At 44.5% G+C, this 20,230-nt stretch overlaps 1 protein-coding gene across 2 annotated transcripts in view; it reads right to left on the bottom strand.

Annotated features, from left to right (window-relative positions):
* The window catches only part of FBN3 (fibrillin 3), a 103,257-nt gene extending 83,607 nt beyond the window's left edge, over nt 1–19,650 (bottom strand). Inside the window, exons 1-6 of one of the 2 annotated variants that reach the window (XM_072600973.1) lie at nt 19,470–19,612; nt 17,514–17,639; nt 13,137–13,378; nt 12,036–12,118; nt 11,396–11,494; nt 3,946–4,041 (exon numbers count right to left, since the gene is read on the bottom strand). In XM_072600973.1, the coding sequence (XP_072457074.1) occupies nt 3,946–4,041; nt 11,396–11,494; nt 12,036–12,118; nt 13,137–13,300 (442 nt within the window). In that variant the 5' untranslated portion in view covers nt 13,301–13,378; nt 17,514–17,639; nt 19,470–19,612. Of the gene's footprint in view, nt 1–3,945; nt 4,042–11,395; nt 11,495–12,035; nt 12,119–13,136; nt 13,379–17,513; nt 17,640–19,469 lie in introns of both variants that reach the window. The other variant, XM_072600972.1, reaches the window with a different exon arrangement.
* Between the last annotated feature and the right edge of the window lie 580 nt (nt 19,651–20,230).

Raw genomic sequence — 20,230 nt, 5'->3', positions numbered from 1 at the left:
TAAAGGTATTCCCTTTAATTGCACACAATGAGAATATATTGTTTGTAAGATGTCTCCTAAATCTTGATGGTGGTCCCAGACAGTAGTTTTTGGAGTCAGATGGTACTCCCAACTGAGCCTTTCTAAGAGTTGGAAGGTGCACAAGATATCCTCCAGATCTTAACAGTCCTCCCTATGCATTAGTTCTTAAAGCTAACAGGGCATTTCCAAGACATATAAGATATTTTCTGTAGGATATTTCACTGAACTAGATAATGCTCCCTGAGGGCATCTCCTGGAGCCAGACCTTATTACCCTCAGGACATCTCTGAAAGTTGGAAGATGCTCCCTACAGTCCACCTCCCAAAGCTAGATGGTGCTTCATGCACAACAACTTTTGGAGCCAGATTATGTTCCCAATAGGGCATCTCCAAGAGTCAGGATATATTCCCTACAGATTATCTCCTAGGTCTTGATGGGGTTCCCCATGTAGTATCTGATGGAGCTAGATTGTGTTCCTAATGGCACTTCCAAGAGCTCAATGCATTCCCTACAAGGCATCTTTTGAAGCCAGAGGTATTCCCTTCGGTCTCTCTCTAAGAATCAAAAGAAACTCTCTGCAGGATATCTCCCAGAGATAAAAGGAGCTTCCCAACCGTTGTTTCTTACAGAGCCCATAGAACTGCTTCATGGGGTATCTCCCAAGCCAGTCTAAGACCATTAAGCTCACTGTAGGTTGAGTCTTTTCTTGAAAGATCTCAGGAGACCAAAGTCAGCCATGGGATTTACAAGTCCACTGGAAATAATAAGACCATAATATTTAAAGCTGAAAGAGACCTCAGAAGCCATCTAGTCCAACCCCTTCCTTTTGCAAATCAGGAAACTGAGCCTCCAACAGGAGAAACTTCTTGCCCAAGATCTCACAGATAATAAGTGGCAGAGCTGGGACCAGAATCCAAGTCCTCTTAGGACGAAGCCAACATTCTGCACACGACATTACAATGCTGATAAAATTCCTGAAATGTTGAGACCAACCTGCCTTTCAAGGACCTCTTGGGCCAGGATGGGCCTGGCCCAGGATCTGGGGAGGCTGGGAGGCAATGGGATAGACTCTTCCTCCAGCCCTACCCCCATGGTGACCTTTCTCACAAACTCAAGCATGTCTAGTGAACCCCCTCCCCCACTCTTGCTTGATCAGTGCCCACTCTATGTGTCTTGGTGGAGAACAGCTGGCTGCACAGCTGGAGAGTCTGTCTGATTTCTGGCCCCAAGCTCAATTCAAGCCCATCCACCAGTGCTTTGGGAAACCTCCTGTTTGAAGACATTTTATGCATACAAGATGTCGGCAAAGGCTGCACAAACAAGCAAAGGCCCCTTTGTGTCTCCAGCCTCACATCCCCCTCCCCATTCCCTTTTCCAGAAGTGATTTCCTTTCTGATTCTGTTTGCCAGATGTTCTTAATAAAAGCAGCTTGACCTCAAGAGGAAAAGGGTAAGGACACTCTCGGTTCAAGTCCCAACTCTAACACTTACTAACGGCATGACCCTGAAAAAGTCACAGATCTCTGAATCTCAGTTTACTCATCTGTAAAATAGAGATAATGATTTTCGTACTACCTACCTCACAGAGCTGTTGTCAAGAAAGGACTATGTAAACCTTGAAACACTAGAAAGGTTAATTTGTAATGGTTATAATTGTCCATTATCACTTGAGAATTCAACATACACACATATCACACACATGCACCCACATGTACATGTGTATATACATGCCTATATGTACGTACTACATGTATACACAATCTTATATATGTATATATGTATACACATGTATTTGTATCTATATGCACATGTACACATGCATATGTGTGCACACATACATATATGTACATGCAATCTTATATGTGTATATACATGTGTGTGTCTCTCTACATGCACACAGGATACACCACAAGAATGAAAAATGCCTATTGACCGGATGGTAAGATGCAGTTATAGGACAGTTTATCAAGTTGTCCTGTTAGAAAGACACCTCTAATTGACAAAGCGAAGTACCCAGAGTTTGATAGAAGAGGAACGAAGGTTAAATTTAGGAAGTTATGTCATGTTCTTTCAGCAATCTCAAACTGCTGCTGGTCACCGAGCCTGTCTTTTTAGCTTTTAAACAAGACAAGAAGAGGTGGCAAAGTGTTGTGGAAAGAGCATAGGACTGAGAGACAGGAAAGACCCGAGTGCAAATCCCACTGCTAATACTTGTGGGCTCTTTGACTCTGGGCAAGAAACTTTCTTTCTCTAATCCTCAGTTTCCACATGTGAAAACAGAGGAAAATCACACATGTAGTGCCTACCTTACATGGATGTTGTGAAGGTCATTTGGGATAGATAGGGACAGGGACTTTGCTTTCATTGATAATAGTAATTACATAAATGCAACAATAGGAATAGCTCCTATTTGTATTATACCTATCATGTGCCAGGCACTGCACTAAGAACCCTCACAACCACCTGGAGAGTAGGTGCTGTTGTCATGGCTATTTTACAGCGAGGCAACTGAGGCAAACAGAGGCTGAGCTTGAACTGAGGTCTTCCTGGCTCCAAGGCTGGCTCTCTATTCACTGCACCACACTGTCTTTAGGCCTTTTTGTAAACACTGAACAGTGATATCAGTGATGGCTGTTATTATCCCTTTTGTGCTGCATGTAACTGTGACTCATGGAAGTCTCAGATCACAGGACAATCAGACCATGAAAAGAGCCAGAAGGGGGTCTTTCACACATTGAATAGATCTTCTAGAGAGTATTTAAGGAGGAAAAGGGACAAGAATTGTCCAGAATGAGAAGGCATGGCTGGATTAGGATCTGCACAAGTGGAGGAAATGCCAACACTAACCGGGTCACAGATTCATCGAAATTCATTGGGCAGTCAGGTGCATAGCACACTGGCTCTGGAGTCAAGAAGATCTGAATTCAAATCCACTAGCTGTATGATCCTGGGCAAATCACTTAACCTTGATTGCCTCTCTTCCCCCAAAAAAATTTTAAAAAGGGAAAAACAATCACAGAATCTTCAATTTAGATCTGCAAGGGAGCTCAGATGCTACAAAGTCTGGCTCTTTACAGATGAGGAAAGTGAGGCTCAGAGACATTTAAATGGACTTGCTCAAGGTCATGCAGGGAGCAAGCATCACAGAGATGATTTGAATCCAAGCCGGGTGACTTCAGATCTGGAACTCTTCGCACTGAGCTATGCTGTGGCATTTGAAAAAGTCAAGACCCCTAAGAGGCTCAGGATAGGAAGGGTGCTGCAGGGCTCAACCCAAGGGGCCTAGAGAGTCTGGCTTGGGCTGGGAAGCCTTTGGCAGGTCACTCTCCCAACAAGAAAGGCCAAAGCCCATCAGAGGAGGGCAAACCCCAGCGTTCCAGCCCTACTGCATTTCCCCAGGGGTTCTAGAGAGGGTTCCAGAGAAGGAGGAGGATGGGAAGGAGGAGAAAAAAAGGAGATATGGAAAAGGAGGAGGAAATAGAAAAGAAAGAGAAAGAAGAAGAGTAAGAAAAGCTGGGGAAAGAAGGAGCATGAGATGGGATGACACAGGTCTTCCTGCTTGCACTTACTCTCCAGGCTAAAGAACAATTGAATCACACTTGAAAATGTACTTTTTAAAGGTAAAATCTGTTAATAGCACTGAGAAGACATGAAGGACTTAGCACTTCCAAAGCACAGTTTTACTCTCGTAGCCCAGCCCCGCCCCCCCCCCATCTACCCACCCCAAACTCTCACTCCTATCCAGGGTCGTTCCAGAAAGGCCTGCCCAAAGATCCCTTCTCCCACCTAAGCCTGCCCTACTACGCCTTCAATCCTCAGGTACCCTTGACTCCTCCCCACTCCTGCCCCTCATCCCCACTCCATCACCCCGTTTGTCCAGAGGCTTCCTCTGGGCTTGCCTCCTGGCACAAGGCATTCTACCTACCTCTCTCACACTGCGGCCCAGTGAAGCCATAGACACAAGCACAACGGTTGGGGCCAATGCAGCGGCCCCCATTCTGACAACTCTGTTCACACACAGCTGGAGAGAGATAGAGGAAGAGCTATGTTAATCAGGAGGGACCAGCCCTGGGTGGTAGCATAGACTCGAAGGGCAGCACTCCCTGTTCTAGGGGAAAAGAATGCTGGGTTAACCTCTGATATCTATTGCAAAGCTGCTGGTAACCTAGAGGCAAGGATTCTTAAAGCCTTGGGTAATATCATCCAATCTTGGGTGTGTGGGAAGTCCATTTATTTAGTATAAATCCTTCATTTCATAGGTAGCCAAGTGGCTTGAGAGCTGAACTTAGAGTCAAGAAGGACTTAGTTCAAATCCTATCTGTGTGAACCTAAGTCACTTAACTCAATTTCCCCATCTGGAAAATGAAAACAATAATATCTCACTGGGTTATTGTGAGTACCAAAAAAGATGATGTACGTAATGTGCTTTGCCAATCTTAAAGCCCTAGATAAATGTGAGCTATTATTATCATCATCATGATTATTGCAGATGTGAAAATTGAGGCTCAGAGACCTGAAGTGACTTGTAGGGCAAGTTGGGTTTGAGCCAGGTCATCTCACCCCAAATCCAATTGTCTTTCTACTGAACCACATTACCACCCAGACTTTTCTTTTCTCTTCAATAATAAGAAAACAAAGACACTTCCCTCTACAAAATACCTAAGGAGTAATCATCCCACTTTTCTTAAAGGCCTCCAGAGGAGAGGCAGTTCACTACTTCTGGAAGCAGCCCATCCCACTCAGGCCCAGCTCCAGCAGTTAGGAATTCTCTCCTTCTATAAAGTCTAAATTTACCTCCTTCCAAATTCTGCCAGTTGCTTTTAATCCAATGTAGGCTGACCAAAACAGAGCACAGAAGGAGGGTCACCTACCTATTCTTGGACACCATGTCATCAGCAGAGGTTAGCTTGCAAATTACCATTTGGACTTTGGCAGAATCACAGAATCTCAAAGATGGAACAGACCTCCGGGGCCATACAATCTGACTCACCCCTGTCCAAGAATTCTCCTTTACCACACTGCCAACAATTCATCATTCAACCTTTCCTAGAAGACCCTCCCAAGGAAGGTACCCACTGATCTCTGGGGACAGCCCATTCTATTTTGGGATGATCTCACTGTTATCTTTTTATTTAACTTCTGAAAAATCTTAATACTGGAACTGGTTTCTTTTTAAATTGGGAAAGCTTGAACTTCTCTGTAATAGGTGTTTGAGAACTGGCATGCTGGGATTTGTAGTTTAAAAGGGCAAGAATTCCCCCAGCCCTAAGAGTGATTTGACACAATGCCCATGCTTGAATCAGAAGGCAGACTTGAGCCACGCCTGGGAACTTTTTTAAAATCACACACACAGTTTTTGAAAGGACAGATTGAGAGGAAAGAGTGGGGAGAGGGCAAGATGGCATCCTTGACCTCACAAAGGATTTAATGAGCTGAGCCAGAAAGCATAGGCAGCAGAAGAAATGAGGAGAGACCAAAAGGAAGGTGGAGAGATCAAAGTATACTATTAGGTTTCTGCAGGAATCTTGGAACAGGAGATTTTAGCTGAAACTGCTGACTGTACCTACCTCCGACAGAAGTTAAAAAGAAAAAAGGGGAAAAAAGATCTGCTCTTTCTCCAGCCTCTCCTCCCTGTATCTGTCTAGTGGGAGATAATGTTATATGCTTTGCTTAGCCCTGGAATTCAGAGCTGAATACCACCTAGTTCTTGATTGTCTCTCCCCATCCCCCTCTTAATTTCTCACATCAGAGGCTATGACTTAATACTCTACATCCTGTTACTAAAATTAGCTTTTTAGCCTGGGGCCAATATGATGGTTTTTCAGGTCCCCTCCTCTGCTATTTTATGAGCTTTTAGGTCAGATGAAAGTTATTAGTACAATCGTAATAGCTGAGAGCCCCCAGTTAGGAAAATTTCTAACATTCAGACAGAAGTTTGGCTTTCGAACTTAATTTAGATTTTTATGTATCTTCCACTAAGTCCTGGCTTCTCCATATTTGAGACCAATCAGGATGCCAGAAATGTTTAGGTAGAAGAAGCAAGCAGAGAGCATTTTATAGCGTCTGTTACTGGACAGGCACAAAAAGGGGGATTTAGGTAAAAAAAAAGACTTTTAAAAAATGCTTTTCATAGTCCTTGAACAGATGTGAAAAAGGAGAAGCTTTAGCCTGAGTCTCTGTCCCCAGATGCCCTCAGAGGCCTGATGGTGCACCTCAATCTCCCTCTTCTCTGTCCTATCTCTACCCTCCTTTTGGCTTCGTCTTTCAGTTTATTCTGTGGGTTGTTGCCCTTGTTCCCATGCCAACGATGCTTTACATGTCAGTTTGTTAAGTGCTTGGTGGGGCTAAGGACACCACGTCTCAACTGCTTTCTCTGTCTGTTCTCCTGAGATATATGTCCTTTTTCAAAATTTCCAAGTGTGACTCAAGTTTGCCTTCTAGCAGCCTTAGGGAAAGAGGAAATTCTTGTCCTCCTGAGTCTAGGTTTTGTAAAACCTAGAATGGCAATCAATTCTCAAATTCTCCAAATTAATTCTCTTTCTTATATATCCTTGACCCTTCATTCCCTCACCTTCCACTTCCAATCAATTGCCAAGTCTTGTGGCTCCAACCTTCACAACATCTCTTGCACCCATCCCTTTCTCTCCACTCCCATGGCCACCGCCGAGGTCACAGGTCCCCATTAGCGTCTGGGGACTGTTATACTAGCTTCCTTACTGTTTTTCCTATCTCAAGTCTTGCTCCTTTCCAGTCTGTTCTTCAAAAAGTTCCTACAATAATCTTTCTCAAGGTCTTACTATGGCACTCCTCTGATCAAAAAACCCTTTAGTGACTCTCCAGAATAAAATGTAAACTCTTGAGCTTGGCATTTACAGCCCTTCAGGGACAATCTGTCTCTAACCTACCATTCTAATGCTCTTTTGCCTCTACTTCCCTTTATTCAATGATCCAGTCAATCTAGACTCTTCTCTGTTCCCCTCTCCCATTCTATCTTCTCTGGCCTCCAGGCCTAGAACACAGACCCTCCTCATCTCTGTCTGTTGAAATCCTTGTCTTTTTTTAGAGATTTTAGTACTGCCATCTCTACCAACATTTCAGGATTTTTCTCTCCTCAGATATTCCAATTGTTACTTTGGCTTTCCTCTTTCCCTATCCCATTACACCTGATCTTCTATTTCTCAGTGGGCATATAATATTACCTTTAATGTACTGCAAACCCCTTGAGACACAGGGACTGTGATTTTTTTTTTAAAATTGTATCCCCAGTATAAAGCACAATGCTTTGCACAAAAGCAGGCATTCTAAGTGTTTGTTGAATTGCAGAAACAGTTGTAAAAAATGGGCAATGCATTGGAAAAGGAAGTTTTCTGTCTTTCCTGATCTTGGTCTTCCAGGGGAAGTGCTGGCTCACCTTACCTTCAGAAAAAATTTAAGATCATATCAGGGTCAGACCAATAAAAACAGACCTTCTATTCCACAAAGACCAGGGGACTAAGAGAAAAGTAGGGAGGGCAAGGGTCTGGGGAAAGACCATCTAGCTGGTCTCTGGAGTGATTAGAGCAATATTACTAAAAAGAGAAAGATTTCTTGGGCACATAGGTAAAGAATAAGCTGGACTCTACAATCATACTTAACATTTGCTAACCAATATAGATGTTGTGCTCTAAAGGAGCATGTTCAAGTGAAAAGAATGCTGAATTTAGAGTTGGAAGACCTAGGTTTAAATCACCCCTCTGACACTAGCTCATCTCTGAATCTCAGTTTCTTTATCCAGAAAATGGGAAAAATAATATTTATATTACCTACATATCACAGGATTATTATAAGAGTTATGTAAACTTCAAAGCATCATAGAAATGGAAAATGATGATGGTCATTATCATCATCTTATTCTTCTCATTTTTTTGGATGGAGTTAAGACAGAAATGGTCCTGGGGCTTTAGCTCCTGTTGTTAGCTTGCTAACAACATAATTTTAATATATATGTAAATATATTATATAATTTACTTATATGTTATTTTCATTTATCTAATTGAAAAATACAATAATAATTTTATATTTTATGTTCCGTGGGATATTGCAAGGTGGACAAAATTACGTTTTTTAACTGAATGAAAATGTAAGGATGTAGACTTATCTCTTGTATGTGTCTTGTATATACAGACATCTACATATATGTATATATTTGTATATGTGTGTACATGTATATTTACACATATGTTGTCTCTACTATAATAATGTAAACTCTTTGAAGGCAGGGATTATTTTCAGTTTTTCTTGGTATCTCCACCACTTAGCACAGTGCTTGGCAAATAGCAAGCGCTTAATAAATACTTGCTGATAGATTGTTAGCTTACTGAAAGAAATCTCAGTACCCCTCTAGTGGTAGACAGGACAACAGGGATAGCTACCTTGTCCTTTTCCCACATAATTTTATATCTCCTCTGCTAGATAAGTTATTTTGTTTTATGTAAGTTGAAAACTATATTACTTGTTATAGTAACATATATTAAAATGTTGCTCTTGAGTTTTTCTGTCTAGGCAATTAGGCAACAGTTCAGCCTGCTCAGTCCAGTTCTAGTAGAGTTTATTGGGATACTTTGAGGACAGTATTTGTATTATGGGGATTTTCCATCTGTTGGTCCATAAAAGACATCTAGCTACTGAAGTGTAATTTTAACCAGCAGGTCATGTCTTGCTAGGTTTTGGGTAAGTAATAAATTTTTACAGCCTCTAACAATGTGTTGTGCAGTTTCTGCTATTTCCTTAAGTGATATACATCGGTTGCTAATTCCAGTCTTCTTAAAGAACTCATATAACTTTTGGTGGTAATGGCATGGTTCTCAATTATCATCACAAATTCTTCCATTTTCACAAACAAATACACATGGATAAGTCATGTGTTTGAGGCTTCTCTGTCAGCATATTGTTGGCTGACAATGTCATCCATAGAGGACTTTTTGATCCCACTCTTGGATCGTAGTTGGTTGATAGGTTCCATCTGGTGGTAAACCATTTTTGACTATTATATTAAGCAAATATAATGGTGTAGACCTTTATTATCCTTTACACTGCTCAAAGAAATGATTTCTGCTTGTTTCCAAAGTATTTCTGTAGGGTTTTTACCAGGCTAAAATGTGGTCTAAGAATGCCTATCAATCTTCTCCTTTTCAGTAAGGAACTGCTCATCTTTCCCTAATTGCCCTAGGGTATTGAGTTTCATTAATATTGTACAGATTTTTGTTAAGATACTTTCCAAATTGGTTAGGATCCATTTTACAGATCCGAAAATGTGCACATCAAGACAGGTGTCACGTAGTTACTAGCTGCTTTAAGCATATTCTTCCAATTTAGCTTTGATTTCAGGATGCCTAGAAGTCTCAAATTTTTGTTGTTGTTTATCAGTCATGACCCAACTTTGGGTTTTCTTGACAAAGACACTGGAGTTGTTGGCTATTTCCTTTTCTAGCTCATTTTACAGATGAGGAAATGGAGGCAAATAGGGTTAAGTGACTCGGCCAGGGTCACATTGCCGGTATCTGAGGCCAGATTTGAGGAGTCTTCTGACTCTAAGTCTGGCACTCTACCCATTGAACCACCTGGCTATCCTGTACCACCTAGCTCCTCTTAACATATCTAGCCACAGCTTTTTCTTTCATCTCTTTACATTTAATATGTCTTGCTTGGAGGTATTACCTACATCCACTGGTTCAATGTGACCCCCCAACTGAACTTCAAAGTCATCAGTCTCTGTCTTGCCTTGGCAAAGTTAACAACTTTACACTTATTGAATCAAAATGACATTTTGATGTTATCAGAGAAAGATTTCATGAAATAAATTATTACTATAGCTACGATCTCATGATTTTCATCCTTTTCACGAGGTTCAGATAGAAACTTGAGACAAGTCATTGCCTCACTACTATTCTTTTATACATAATGCTCTATGGACTCCTACAAGGTATATAAAAGAAGTGCTATCTGTAGCTGAACAAAAGCATTGGGATGTATGATCATTTAACAGGGCTTCTTAATTTGGGGTCTGTGAACTATTAACTTTTTTATAATTATATTTCAACATAATTAGCTTTTTTTGTAATGCTATATATTTATTTTATGCATTTAAAAACATCTTTCTGAGAAAGGGTCCACGGGCTTCAGCAGACTGCCAAAGGGATACAAGATACAAAGAAGGTTCAGCATCCCTGCTCTATGGGCTTACCAAAGGTAACCTTGACAATTTCAGAAGCAGACAGGAAAACAGGGGTGATATGTACCCCTTGGCCCAGTCTCTAGATTTTGAAAGGTTTCCATTCCATATGGTTTAGAGATTGTGAGTATTTGGGATGGTAACATCTATTAAAAATTGTTCTTGAGTTTTTATGAATATTATAATCAGGTGGTATCTGCCTTTGTGGGGCTGGGGAAAACAGTGTCTGTGTATCTGACCTTCAGTACCTATTACTTATTAGCCCTATGGCTAAGTAATCGAACAGAAGTACCATCATCTAGCAGGTAGCTCGCACCTGAAGGCAGCCAGGTGGTACAGTGGACAGTGTTGGCTCTAGAGTCAGGACGACCCAAATTTGAGTCTGGCCTCTGACATTTAGTAACTGTGTGATTCTGACTAAGTTGCTTAACCTTTCTTTGCTTCAGTTTTCTCAACTGTAAAATGGGGGTCATAAAAGCACCTACCTCTTCAGCTTGTTGTAAGGAGATAATATTTGTAACGTCTTTAGCATAGTTACTTTTTGACAGAGGCAGGATTCCTCATTTCAGTGCCTACCAGTTAGCACTGTGGAAGGAAGTAAGAAGTGATCTGAGGAGGCTGCCTATCTTGTAGTGGCAGGGCAGGCAGATAAGACAGACCAATAAGGAAAAAATACAAAATTAGCCAGGTGTTTGGGCCAGTGTCAAAGAACAAAAGTGGAGGTCATCTTGATCCCTGCCTGCATTCCAGATTTAGTCCTAACATACTATATAATCCTGAGCAAATCACTTTCCTTCTCTGTCCCTCATTTCTCTATGTATAAAATGAAGGTGCTGGACTAGATGACTTCTAAATGCCACCCCACCCCTGACATCTCATGTTCTAAGGGCCCTTCCAGTTCTAACATTCTGTCCTCTAAGGATGCTTCCAGCTCTGACATTCTGTGTTCTAAGGACCCTCTCAGTTCTGACACATTGGGTTCTAAGAGGCCTCCTAGCTTAGACATTCTGTGAGTCTGTCATGATTTTCCCAAAAGGAAGTTTAATTCCCTCACTTCCTGAATCCCTCACCCATTCTCCTTTCCTCCTCACTTCTCAAGTCTTCTCTGTCCCTTCCACGCCTCCCTTTCCCCTCATCTCCTACCCTCTCTCCTAGGCCCCCTCACCTCCACTGGCACCACAGCTGGGGGAGAGTTGTCCATTGGCACAGGCACACAAATTGGGTCGGGAGCAGAACCCTTCCCCACAGGAATTCCGGCAAATGGCTGAAAAGAGGAAAATAGGGAAACAGTAAGGATAAGGTGCATGAGTTGGCCCCTCCATCTGCTGTACCTGCTGGAACACTGTGAATCAGGGAAGGATTTCAGGATGGGGAGGGAGGACCCCTAAGTCTGAGTCATGGTTCAGAAACTAATGTGCTGTGTGATCTTGGGTAAGTTCCAACCCCTTTCCAGTTCTTAGTTTTCTCATCTGTAAATAGGCATAATAACATGAACTGAGATGAAGCTATCATCAGAAGGATGTATGGGACATCATGAAGGACATCCCTGGCAGATCAGGAATGACAACAGAATTCTATTTCTTGGAGGCAGTCAAGGAAAAGAAAAAGGATGCTCTTAGAGAAGGACAGGGATCCTCCTGCCCAGGCCGAGAAGAAGGAGGTGACTCCAAGAGCCCTTTCTCCACTTCTCCCACTCTGTTTGTAGAGTAAAGCCTGCTTTCCTATCTTAGAAGGGGGCGATTCTGCAGGAACCCCTTCCCCCACCACTCCCAGGCCCAGGGTCTGAACAAGAAGTTCTCACTTACGGACAATGCACTGATTTCCCCCAGGAAGGGTCCTCCAACCTGGACAGCAATAAGAATGGAAGCGGGAGCCACAGACATTGGGCCTGGAAAGGAACAGGGACACAGAATGAGTCCTCACACACAAGCTCCCAGCCTCCAGCATAGCATCTTAGATCCAGGGGGCAAGCCCTTTAGGAACGAATGAATGAATAATAACCCTGCCTCAACCCCCAAGAACATAGGGAGAGCAGCCTTGCTCATTCCCCCAGGAACTATGGAGTGCTCTCTGCAGTGTCATTGGTGTCAAGACCCAAGGGCTAAATCCAGCAGGTGAACCTGGACCATCATTAAACTTAAGAAAAAAACTCTAGCACATGATTCCAATCTGAAAATGGGGGAAAAAGGGCATAAACTCAGAAGTCACCTTGGATTTACTCACACAGGGCATTATGTGCACTGTGGACCACCATGACAAGGTGTTCAGACCCAGAATACCTCATCCCTGGTTTTTAGATCCAGGGCTTCCTCTGATTCACTATTTAGACAGACAACTCTAATATCAAAAAGAGATAATATTTATAAAGCATTTTGTAAACCTTGAAGTTAGCTGTTACTAGTAACTATTTGTTTTAATCAGCTAGGTGGCATGGTGTATGGCAAACTAGGCCTGGAGTTAGGAAGACCTGAATTAAAATTCTGCCTTAGATACCAGCCCCTGGGAAAGTCAGTTTAACCTCTGCCTGCCTTGGTTTCCTCAACTCTAAAATGTGGCAATAATAGCACTTACCTCCCAGCGCTGTTGGGAGAATCAAGTGTAATTACAATGTAAAGTTTAGCCGTGCCTGGCACATAGTAGGTGATACATAAATGCTTATTCTCTTCCCTTGCTTAATATTCTGTTCTGTTCATTGCATTCTAGGGGCCTCCGGCTTCCTTTCCTCTCCCCTCTCCCCTGGATTCCCTCATTCTCATGCTTCACCTCCTTAATCATTTAATCCCAAATGGGGAAGGAAGGAGGAATATAAGGTAGAAATGGGGAGAAAGGAGTTGTTACTAAGGTACCCTTTGAGGAAAAACCTGAAGCCACCACCCAGGGCCAAAGTGAGCCTGGTATGAACATACCCTCTTAAGGTGTCAAAGCCTCTTCTTCGCACCCGGCTCAAGGCTGGTGTCTCCTCAGAGCCAGCAGGCTTGTCTGTCCGAATGGCCCCTTCCCACTGGGCCTGGGCCATGCAGACCAGTGTTGTCCATCCCAGCAGGATCTGGGTCAGCCAGCTCCCAGCCATGGTCAGGATGTCTGCCTCTTCCCTTGGCCCCGTCCCTTAAGGCTCAGTCCCCAGGGCTGATCGTCACAGGCTCTTGTCCTGGATTGGAAGGGAAGGAAGGGGAAGAAGGACTTAATGCAATAATAATGGCATCCAAGCATTTCAAGAGGAAGAAAGAACTTTCCTCTCAACACTCTGTTGAGTTAGCAAAAGTCACTATCCCCATGTTACAGGTGGAGAAACTGAATTCCAGAGTGTGAATTGTTGGAGGCCCCAGAAATAATAAGCAAGTGAGACCCAGGTCTCAAGTGTAGGCCTGTCTCATTGCAGGTTCAAGGCTTTCTTCCTTACGTCATAGTTACATGGAGTCAAGTCAGCTTCCACATGTACCCTCCTGGTCAAAGCTCCTCCATCCTGGGACAAGCTCACACTGTTCTCCAGCCGAGAGTGCCACCTTCCTCAAACCCTGTTCCCTTCTCCTTGCCCAAATTCTACTTTTAGACTGAAAGTCTTAGCTCAGGTGCCACATCTTCTGCTCTGCGTCCTTCTTGATCCCTCTAGCTATTATGAATAGTCTCTCCTTTCTTAAGCCGTAGAGTGCTGGACCTAGAACTGCAAAACCTGTGTTCAAATCTCACCTTGGACTCTGCTTCTTCATGACTCTGGAAAAGTCACTTAACCTAATGAAGCCTCAGAGAATTCTCTGAGACTCCAACTTCTAGAAGGGGTGTGATCTGTGTGTTTGGGGGGAGAATGACAAATCCTTGAAACATAGTGGAATGTAAGTTGCTTAAGAGCAGGGACCATTTTTTATTTTTACCTTTGTATTTCCTTGTTTAATAAATATTTGTTTAATTAAATTCATTCCTCCAATAAATCTGTGGTGATACCTATTGTGTATTCTCTTTTTACAGAGGGATACAGAGATATACATAAGGCTCATGTGACCAGGTCCAGTCATTCTGGAAAGGAATTGGGAACAGTGCCCCAAGACCTATCAAACTGTGCATGCCCTCTGACCCAGGGCTCCTTCTAGGACTGTACTCAAAGAGATCACAGAAGGAGGAAAAGGACCCATACGTACAGAAATATTTATAGCAGATCTTTCTGTGGTGGCAGAGAAATGGAAACTGAGGGGATACCCAACAATTTTGGAATGGCTGAACAAGTTATAGTGGTATGACGGTGATGGAATCCTATCATGCTGTGAGAAATGACATGAGATGGATTCAGACAAACCTGGAAAGAGTTGTGTGAACTGATGTAGAATGAAGCAAGCAAAACCAGGAAAACGATTTATATAATAGCACCAATATTGTAAAGAAAATCAATTTTGAAAACTTAGTAACTGATCAACAAAGAGAGAGATCATAGCTCTGAAGGACCAATGATGACGTCCTATCCACCTTCAGATGGAAAGCTGATGGACTCAAGATTGAAGACTGAAGCATATTTTCCCTTTCTTGGGGGGAGGGGGTAAGGAGAAATGGCTAACATGGGGATTTATTTTGCATAACTATACATGTTTAAAATGGGTTTTATTTTTCTTGCCTTCTCATTGGGTGAGGGAAGGGGAGGAGGCAGGGAAAGAATTTGGAACAGAAAATAGAATAAATTGAATTTAATATATAGTATAACAGAGATATCCAGAACCAAGTGTTCTATGAGAGCCAATGCTGCTTCATACCTTGCAGGATGTCACATTGGGTCTGGGACTTACCTTGGCTAAGTTACTATCCAGGCCTAAGTTTCAGTATCTTTAAGGTGTGGTGGGTAGACTCAATGATCCCTCCAGTTTTAAAGCTATGAACCTGAAACACCTTCGCTAACAGGGGGAATCCAGGAAGACTTCTTGGAGGAGGTGGCATTGGATTAAACTTTTAAGGATGGTTAGGAAGTCAACAAATTTAGAAATCAGTATGAAATAAGACTGGATGAGACAAGTGCCACGAATACACACACATATACATATGCATACATATATGTACATATATACACACATATACATACATACATATGGAAAGAGAGAGAGACAGAGAGAGATAGAGAAAGACAGAGAGAGAGAGAAAGAGAGAATGTCCTAGGGAGGAAGGTCCAGCGGAGTAAGAGATCCCTTCTAGCTAGGGGAAATGGGAGAGAGAGTAGTGTAGCAATCAAGGAAGACTTCCAGGAAGTGATGCCTTTTGAGCTGGACCTTGAAAGATGGGTAGGGTTTCCACAGGTGGATATGGGAGGATGGGAGCAAGGGGACTGCCTGTTAGGGGTCATGAATGTGGTGGTACAATGGATAGAGCAATGGATCTAAAGTCAAGACGACCTGAGGTCAAATCCAATCTCAAACACTTGCCAGTTATATAACCCTGGGCAAGTCACTTAATCTCTGCCTGCCTCAGTTTCTATACCTGTAAAATGGAGATAATAACAGTTTCTACCCCCCAAGGTTGTTGTGAGGATTAAATGAGATATTTTTAGAATGCTTTGCAAACCTTAGATATTGCTATAAGTCCATTTTAGCTGATTTGTAGGTTGAGTTGGGGGATGCGGAAGGAAGGGGAGAGATAAGGTGGGTACAGACACTGGAGTCAGAGCTGGGAAGACTTTTAAGATCCTGCCAAGCCTCATCTTTTCCAAGAAGCCTCCCCTGAAGTCACCCCCTATTATCCTCTTTCTTTCTCTGATCTCCCAGAGGACTCATTGCCCACATCACATAATTCTGAGCCAAGAATAAGAATTGTCTCTTGTTCCTCCAGCATTTTATACTTTACAAGGAGCTTCCCTCACAACAACATCATTAGGCAGGGCGGGCAAATATTATTATTCCCATTTTACAGATAAGGAAGCTGAGTCTCAGAGACAGCCAGAAAGTGTTAGAACCAGGACCAGAACCTTGATTTCCTGACTCCCAGTGATAAGGACCCCACAACTGCCTTTAATGTTCCTTCCCACTATCATTTGTTTATTCATTCACTGAACATATATTTATTAAACCCCTCCTGAGCACAAAGTATTGGTCTGCAGGCTGGGTGGGGAACCAGATTAAAATGTAATTGGGAAATATTTAACAAAACAAATAAAAATATGGTAGGACACATATAATAGTCATATGCAGCTGACAGGAATCCTTATGTAAGGTTTAGTGGTCCTTGTTTCTTTATTTGACATCATTGTCTTAAAGCACTTTATAAACCTGGCCCAGCTCAAGTACTAATTACTCTGGGAAGTCTTTCTTGATACCTTTTCTCACAACAGTCCCTTCCCTCAACATCTTTCACTTTACAGATGTGGAAACTGAAACCCAGGCAAGGGCTAAGGTGCCAGAGATAATTCAATGAGAGATTCGAATTCAGATCCTGCGGCTGGTATTATCCTTCAATTACTTTGAATTTACCTGAATACCTGCAGATACAGTGTGGCTCAGTAGAATGGGCATGGAATTGAGAGTCAAGGGACGTGGGTCTGAATCCCTGCTCTGTGTGACTTTGGCCAAGGAGCAATTTCTCTGGGCCTCAGTTTCCTCATCTATAAAATAGGGGTGATAATAGCACATACCTCTCCCAAAGTTGTGGTGAGGATCAAACGAGGTAATCTTTGTAGTGTACTTGACCCACCCTTTAAGCACTTTATAAATGCTACCTAACTTTCAGGGTAACCTATCACAAATAACCTCATCTCAGTTCATTTTCTTCTCCTGTAACATCTAGAAAACAACGCTTTTGAGACTTGACCCAAAGGTCTGCTGTGAGAAAAGCATTTGGCATGCCTTAAACGGGTCAAGAAAGGTAAGCAGTCTTTCCTTTCCTGGAGTTTAGTCTAGTAGTAGGAAACATTCTAATACAGGATATTATATACTTGCATTAGTGGTGTGTAATCAAACCTGAGTGAGGTCAGCTGGGGGTGGTTTTTTTTATCACCTATAGAGGAGGGGACAGGTTTGTTGGAGTAGACAGCTTTTGAGTTGGACTTTAAATGATGCATAGTGATTTAACACACAGAATCCTAGAATGTCAAGTGTTTGCAGGGGTCTTGTCTGGGAGCAGGTGAGGAAGAGAGAAGTTTTTTCAAGTCCTGAATGACAGAGCATAGAATCAGGTAGTATCAGGCATGAAAGGAGCCATTAGCTCCGTTATTTACTGGGTGACATTAGGGCAAGATGCTTCATCTTTCTGGGCCTCTTTTCTTTTCTGTAAAATGAGGGAATTGGGTTAGATGGTCTCTGAGGTCTTTTTACACCTACCATCGCTGGACCTCCCTGGGACTTCTGTGCCTCTCAGAAAGATAAAAGGGTTGAATTCTATAGCTTCTGAGATGTTTTTCAGCTCTGAAGCTAGTCTTTGACCTTGCCGGGCCTCAGTTTCCCCCTCTGTAAAAAAAGGAGGTTGGACTAAATGATTTCTGAGATCCATTCCAACTCTAGATCTATGATCTCATCATTCTTTGGCCTCCTTGGGCATCAGTTTCCCTCTCTGAAGAAAGAAGGGTTCGGCTAGATGTTCTCTCAAGTTCCCTTAACTCTGAATCGATAAGACTGTGATCTCATTCACCCCGGGTCATGATGTGGCTCACAAGGAAACTCCCTTACAAAAGGTCTGGCCACTGAGAGGTAATAGCCCCATCTAGCCCCAACCAAAGTAGCCACAAGTCTTCATGCTGAGAGTATGGGAAAAGATTATCCCTTCCTGTCCACTCCCCCACCCCACCAGGGGCTCCAGCTCTCTGGAGTCATGAATGAAGGGAAATGTCCAACTCCTTGGGGTCCAGCAAGGAAACCAATGCAGCATTTCCTCCCCGCAGGCCAGGCCGGGCCTCCCACTGACACAGTTCGGCAGCTGGAGCCAGAGCGGGGAAGGGGGTCCCCAAGGACTTTCCCACTTGGCTCAATCTCGAGGAGGGCCCCTGGAGTTCCTTATGGGAAGGGAAGGAGCCGGCTGGGAGGGATGAAGGAGAGGGCGGGGCAGTCAGGAGTCAGCCTCTGTTCAGGGGAAGAGGCCCCGGCTCAGGACTGTGTGAAGTCCCAGTTCTGGGCTGGGCAGGAGGAAAGGGGAGGGAATTAGAAACTTCAGAGTTGAAAAGGACCTTGGAGATCATTTAGTTCAGCCTCTTCATTTTACAGAGAAGGAAACTGAGCCCTAGAGATGAGAAATGGTTTCCCCAAGGTCACATTGAGGGAAACTTGCAGATGCAAAGCCAGGTTCTTTGACTCTAAATCCAGGGAGTAAAGATGGGTAAAGAATTCCAACTTGGGAACCAGGGTTGGACACAGGGACCAAACTGCTAAGAGAGACTGGAAGGGAAGGCTGGGGGAATGAGGGCACAGGATGCTGTCCCTGATTGGCCTCTGGGAAGGGAGCAGAGACAGACTGGAGGTGTGAGGATGAGAAGTTAGGGATATAGGGAGAGGGAGTGAAAGGGAATGGGAGGGGTGGGGGGGGACAAGCAAGGATGGAGGGAATGCGGGTGGGATGGTGAAGAAGATGGAGGAAATGGGAGAAAACGGGGTCCCCAGCAGGGAGCAAAGGAGAGAGAGAGAGAGAGAGAGAGAGAGAGAGAGAGAGAGAGAGAGAGAGAGAGAGAGAGAGAGAGAGAGAGAGAGAGAGAGAGAGAGAGAGAGAAGTTAGGACAAGGAGAGGGAAAAGAGGAAATGGGGAGGAGGGGGCACAAGAGGAAAGAGGGGGGCTCAGCCCCAGTGGAGACAAAGAGACTGCCCTTCCTGGCCTCCGTCTCAGCCTCTGCCCGATCTGGGGCTCCCCAAGTCGCCATCAGAGCCCCAGGCAGAGAGAACACTGTCTCAGCCTCCCTCCCTCGGACCATCCATCCATCCTGTGGGAGGGGGAGAGGAGGGGAAGGAGCCTCAGCCCGAACTGTCCGGGCCCAGTGTGCCCCAGCTGGGGTGTCCTGAGAGCCCCCGGAGCCAGTCACCTGCCTGAGCCTCCCCGCACCGGGCTGCGGCTGCGGGGCCCGGGCTCCGCTCGGGCTGGAGCGCACAGCGTGCGCCCGGAGCACAGCGGTCCCCGCCAGCCCAGGCTCAGAGGAGGGGGCTGGGCAGGGCTAAGCAGGGCTCGGGGCTGCTAGGGCTGGGAACAAAGAAAAGCTTCCCTCCCCCCGGTCAGGGGCTCCCTCCCTCCCTTCCCACCACTCGCTCCCCCCATCCCCCTCCCCGCAGTATGGCCCGACAGCTCCCTCCCTGAAATACCTGCGGGACCAGGCCGGGTCCTGAGGCTGCAGGCTGGCGGGCTGTGGACTGTGGGGGCCCTGGGCTGGGGCCGGGGTGTGTGGGGAAGGGACGGACTGAGGGAGGGAAAGAGGGAGAGAGGGAGGGAAGGAAGGAGGCTGCAAGGTAGAGTGTAATCCAATTTGGGCGGGGGGCGGGGGCCTGGGCGGGGAGGGCCTTCTCCCTGGGAGAGCTGGGGGGCAGAGGGAGGGAGGGGAGCAGGAGGCCAGCCCTACCACATTCCCGAGCCAAAAGGCTGAACCTTCAAGGGGGAGTTGGGGGCGGGGTGGGGGGAGGCTTAGGGCTGGGAGACTTTGGAGGGAACTGACTGGAGACATTAGCACCTACCAGTTCCCAGGAGCAGAGGCCTGGCAGGCTGGAGAACTTATGGGGCCTTGGAGCGAGGGGCGACTCAGGGTTCAAGATTGGAAAGTGGACTAGACCAGGGCTAGGGGGGACTCAGGAGCAGCTGCTCCAACGGGGTGTTGCCTACCTGCCTACAGGAGGCAGAAAGAAGTCAAGATCTGGAGGCGGAGTGGGGACTCATGTGGAACCCTGGGTCTTTGGGGATGGAGCACTGGTCACTAGACAGAAGAATGTCAGAGCTGGAAACTATCTTAGAGCATAGAATATCAGAGATAGGAGAACCCTTAGAACCTGGAATTTCAGATCTTGTAGGGCCCTAAAACATAGAAGGTTAGAACTGGTACTGATGTTAGAACATAATATGTCAGTACTAGAAA

The sequence above is a fragment of the Notamacropus eugenii genome, chromosome 4, assembly GCF_028372415.1.
Source record: "Notamacropus eugenii isolate mMacEug1 chromosome 4, mMacEug1.pri_v2, whole genome shotgun sequence".
Taxonomy (NCBI): Eukaryota; Metazoa; Chordata; class Mammalia; order Diprotodontia; family Macropodidae; genus Notamacropus; species Notamacropus eugenii.
Note: the sequence above shows the minus strand (reverse complement) of the source record. Positions and strands in the feature narration are given on the sequence as shown.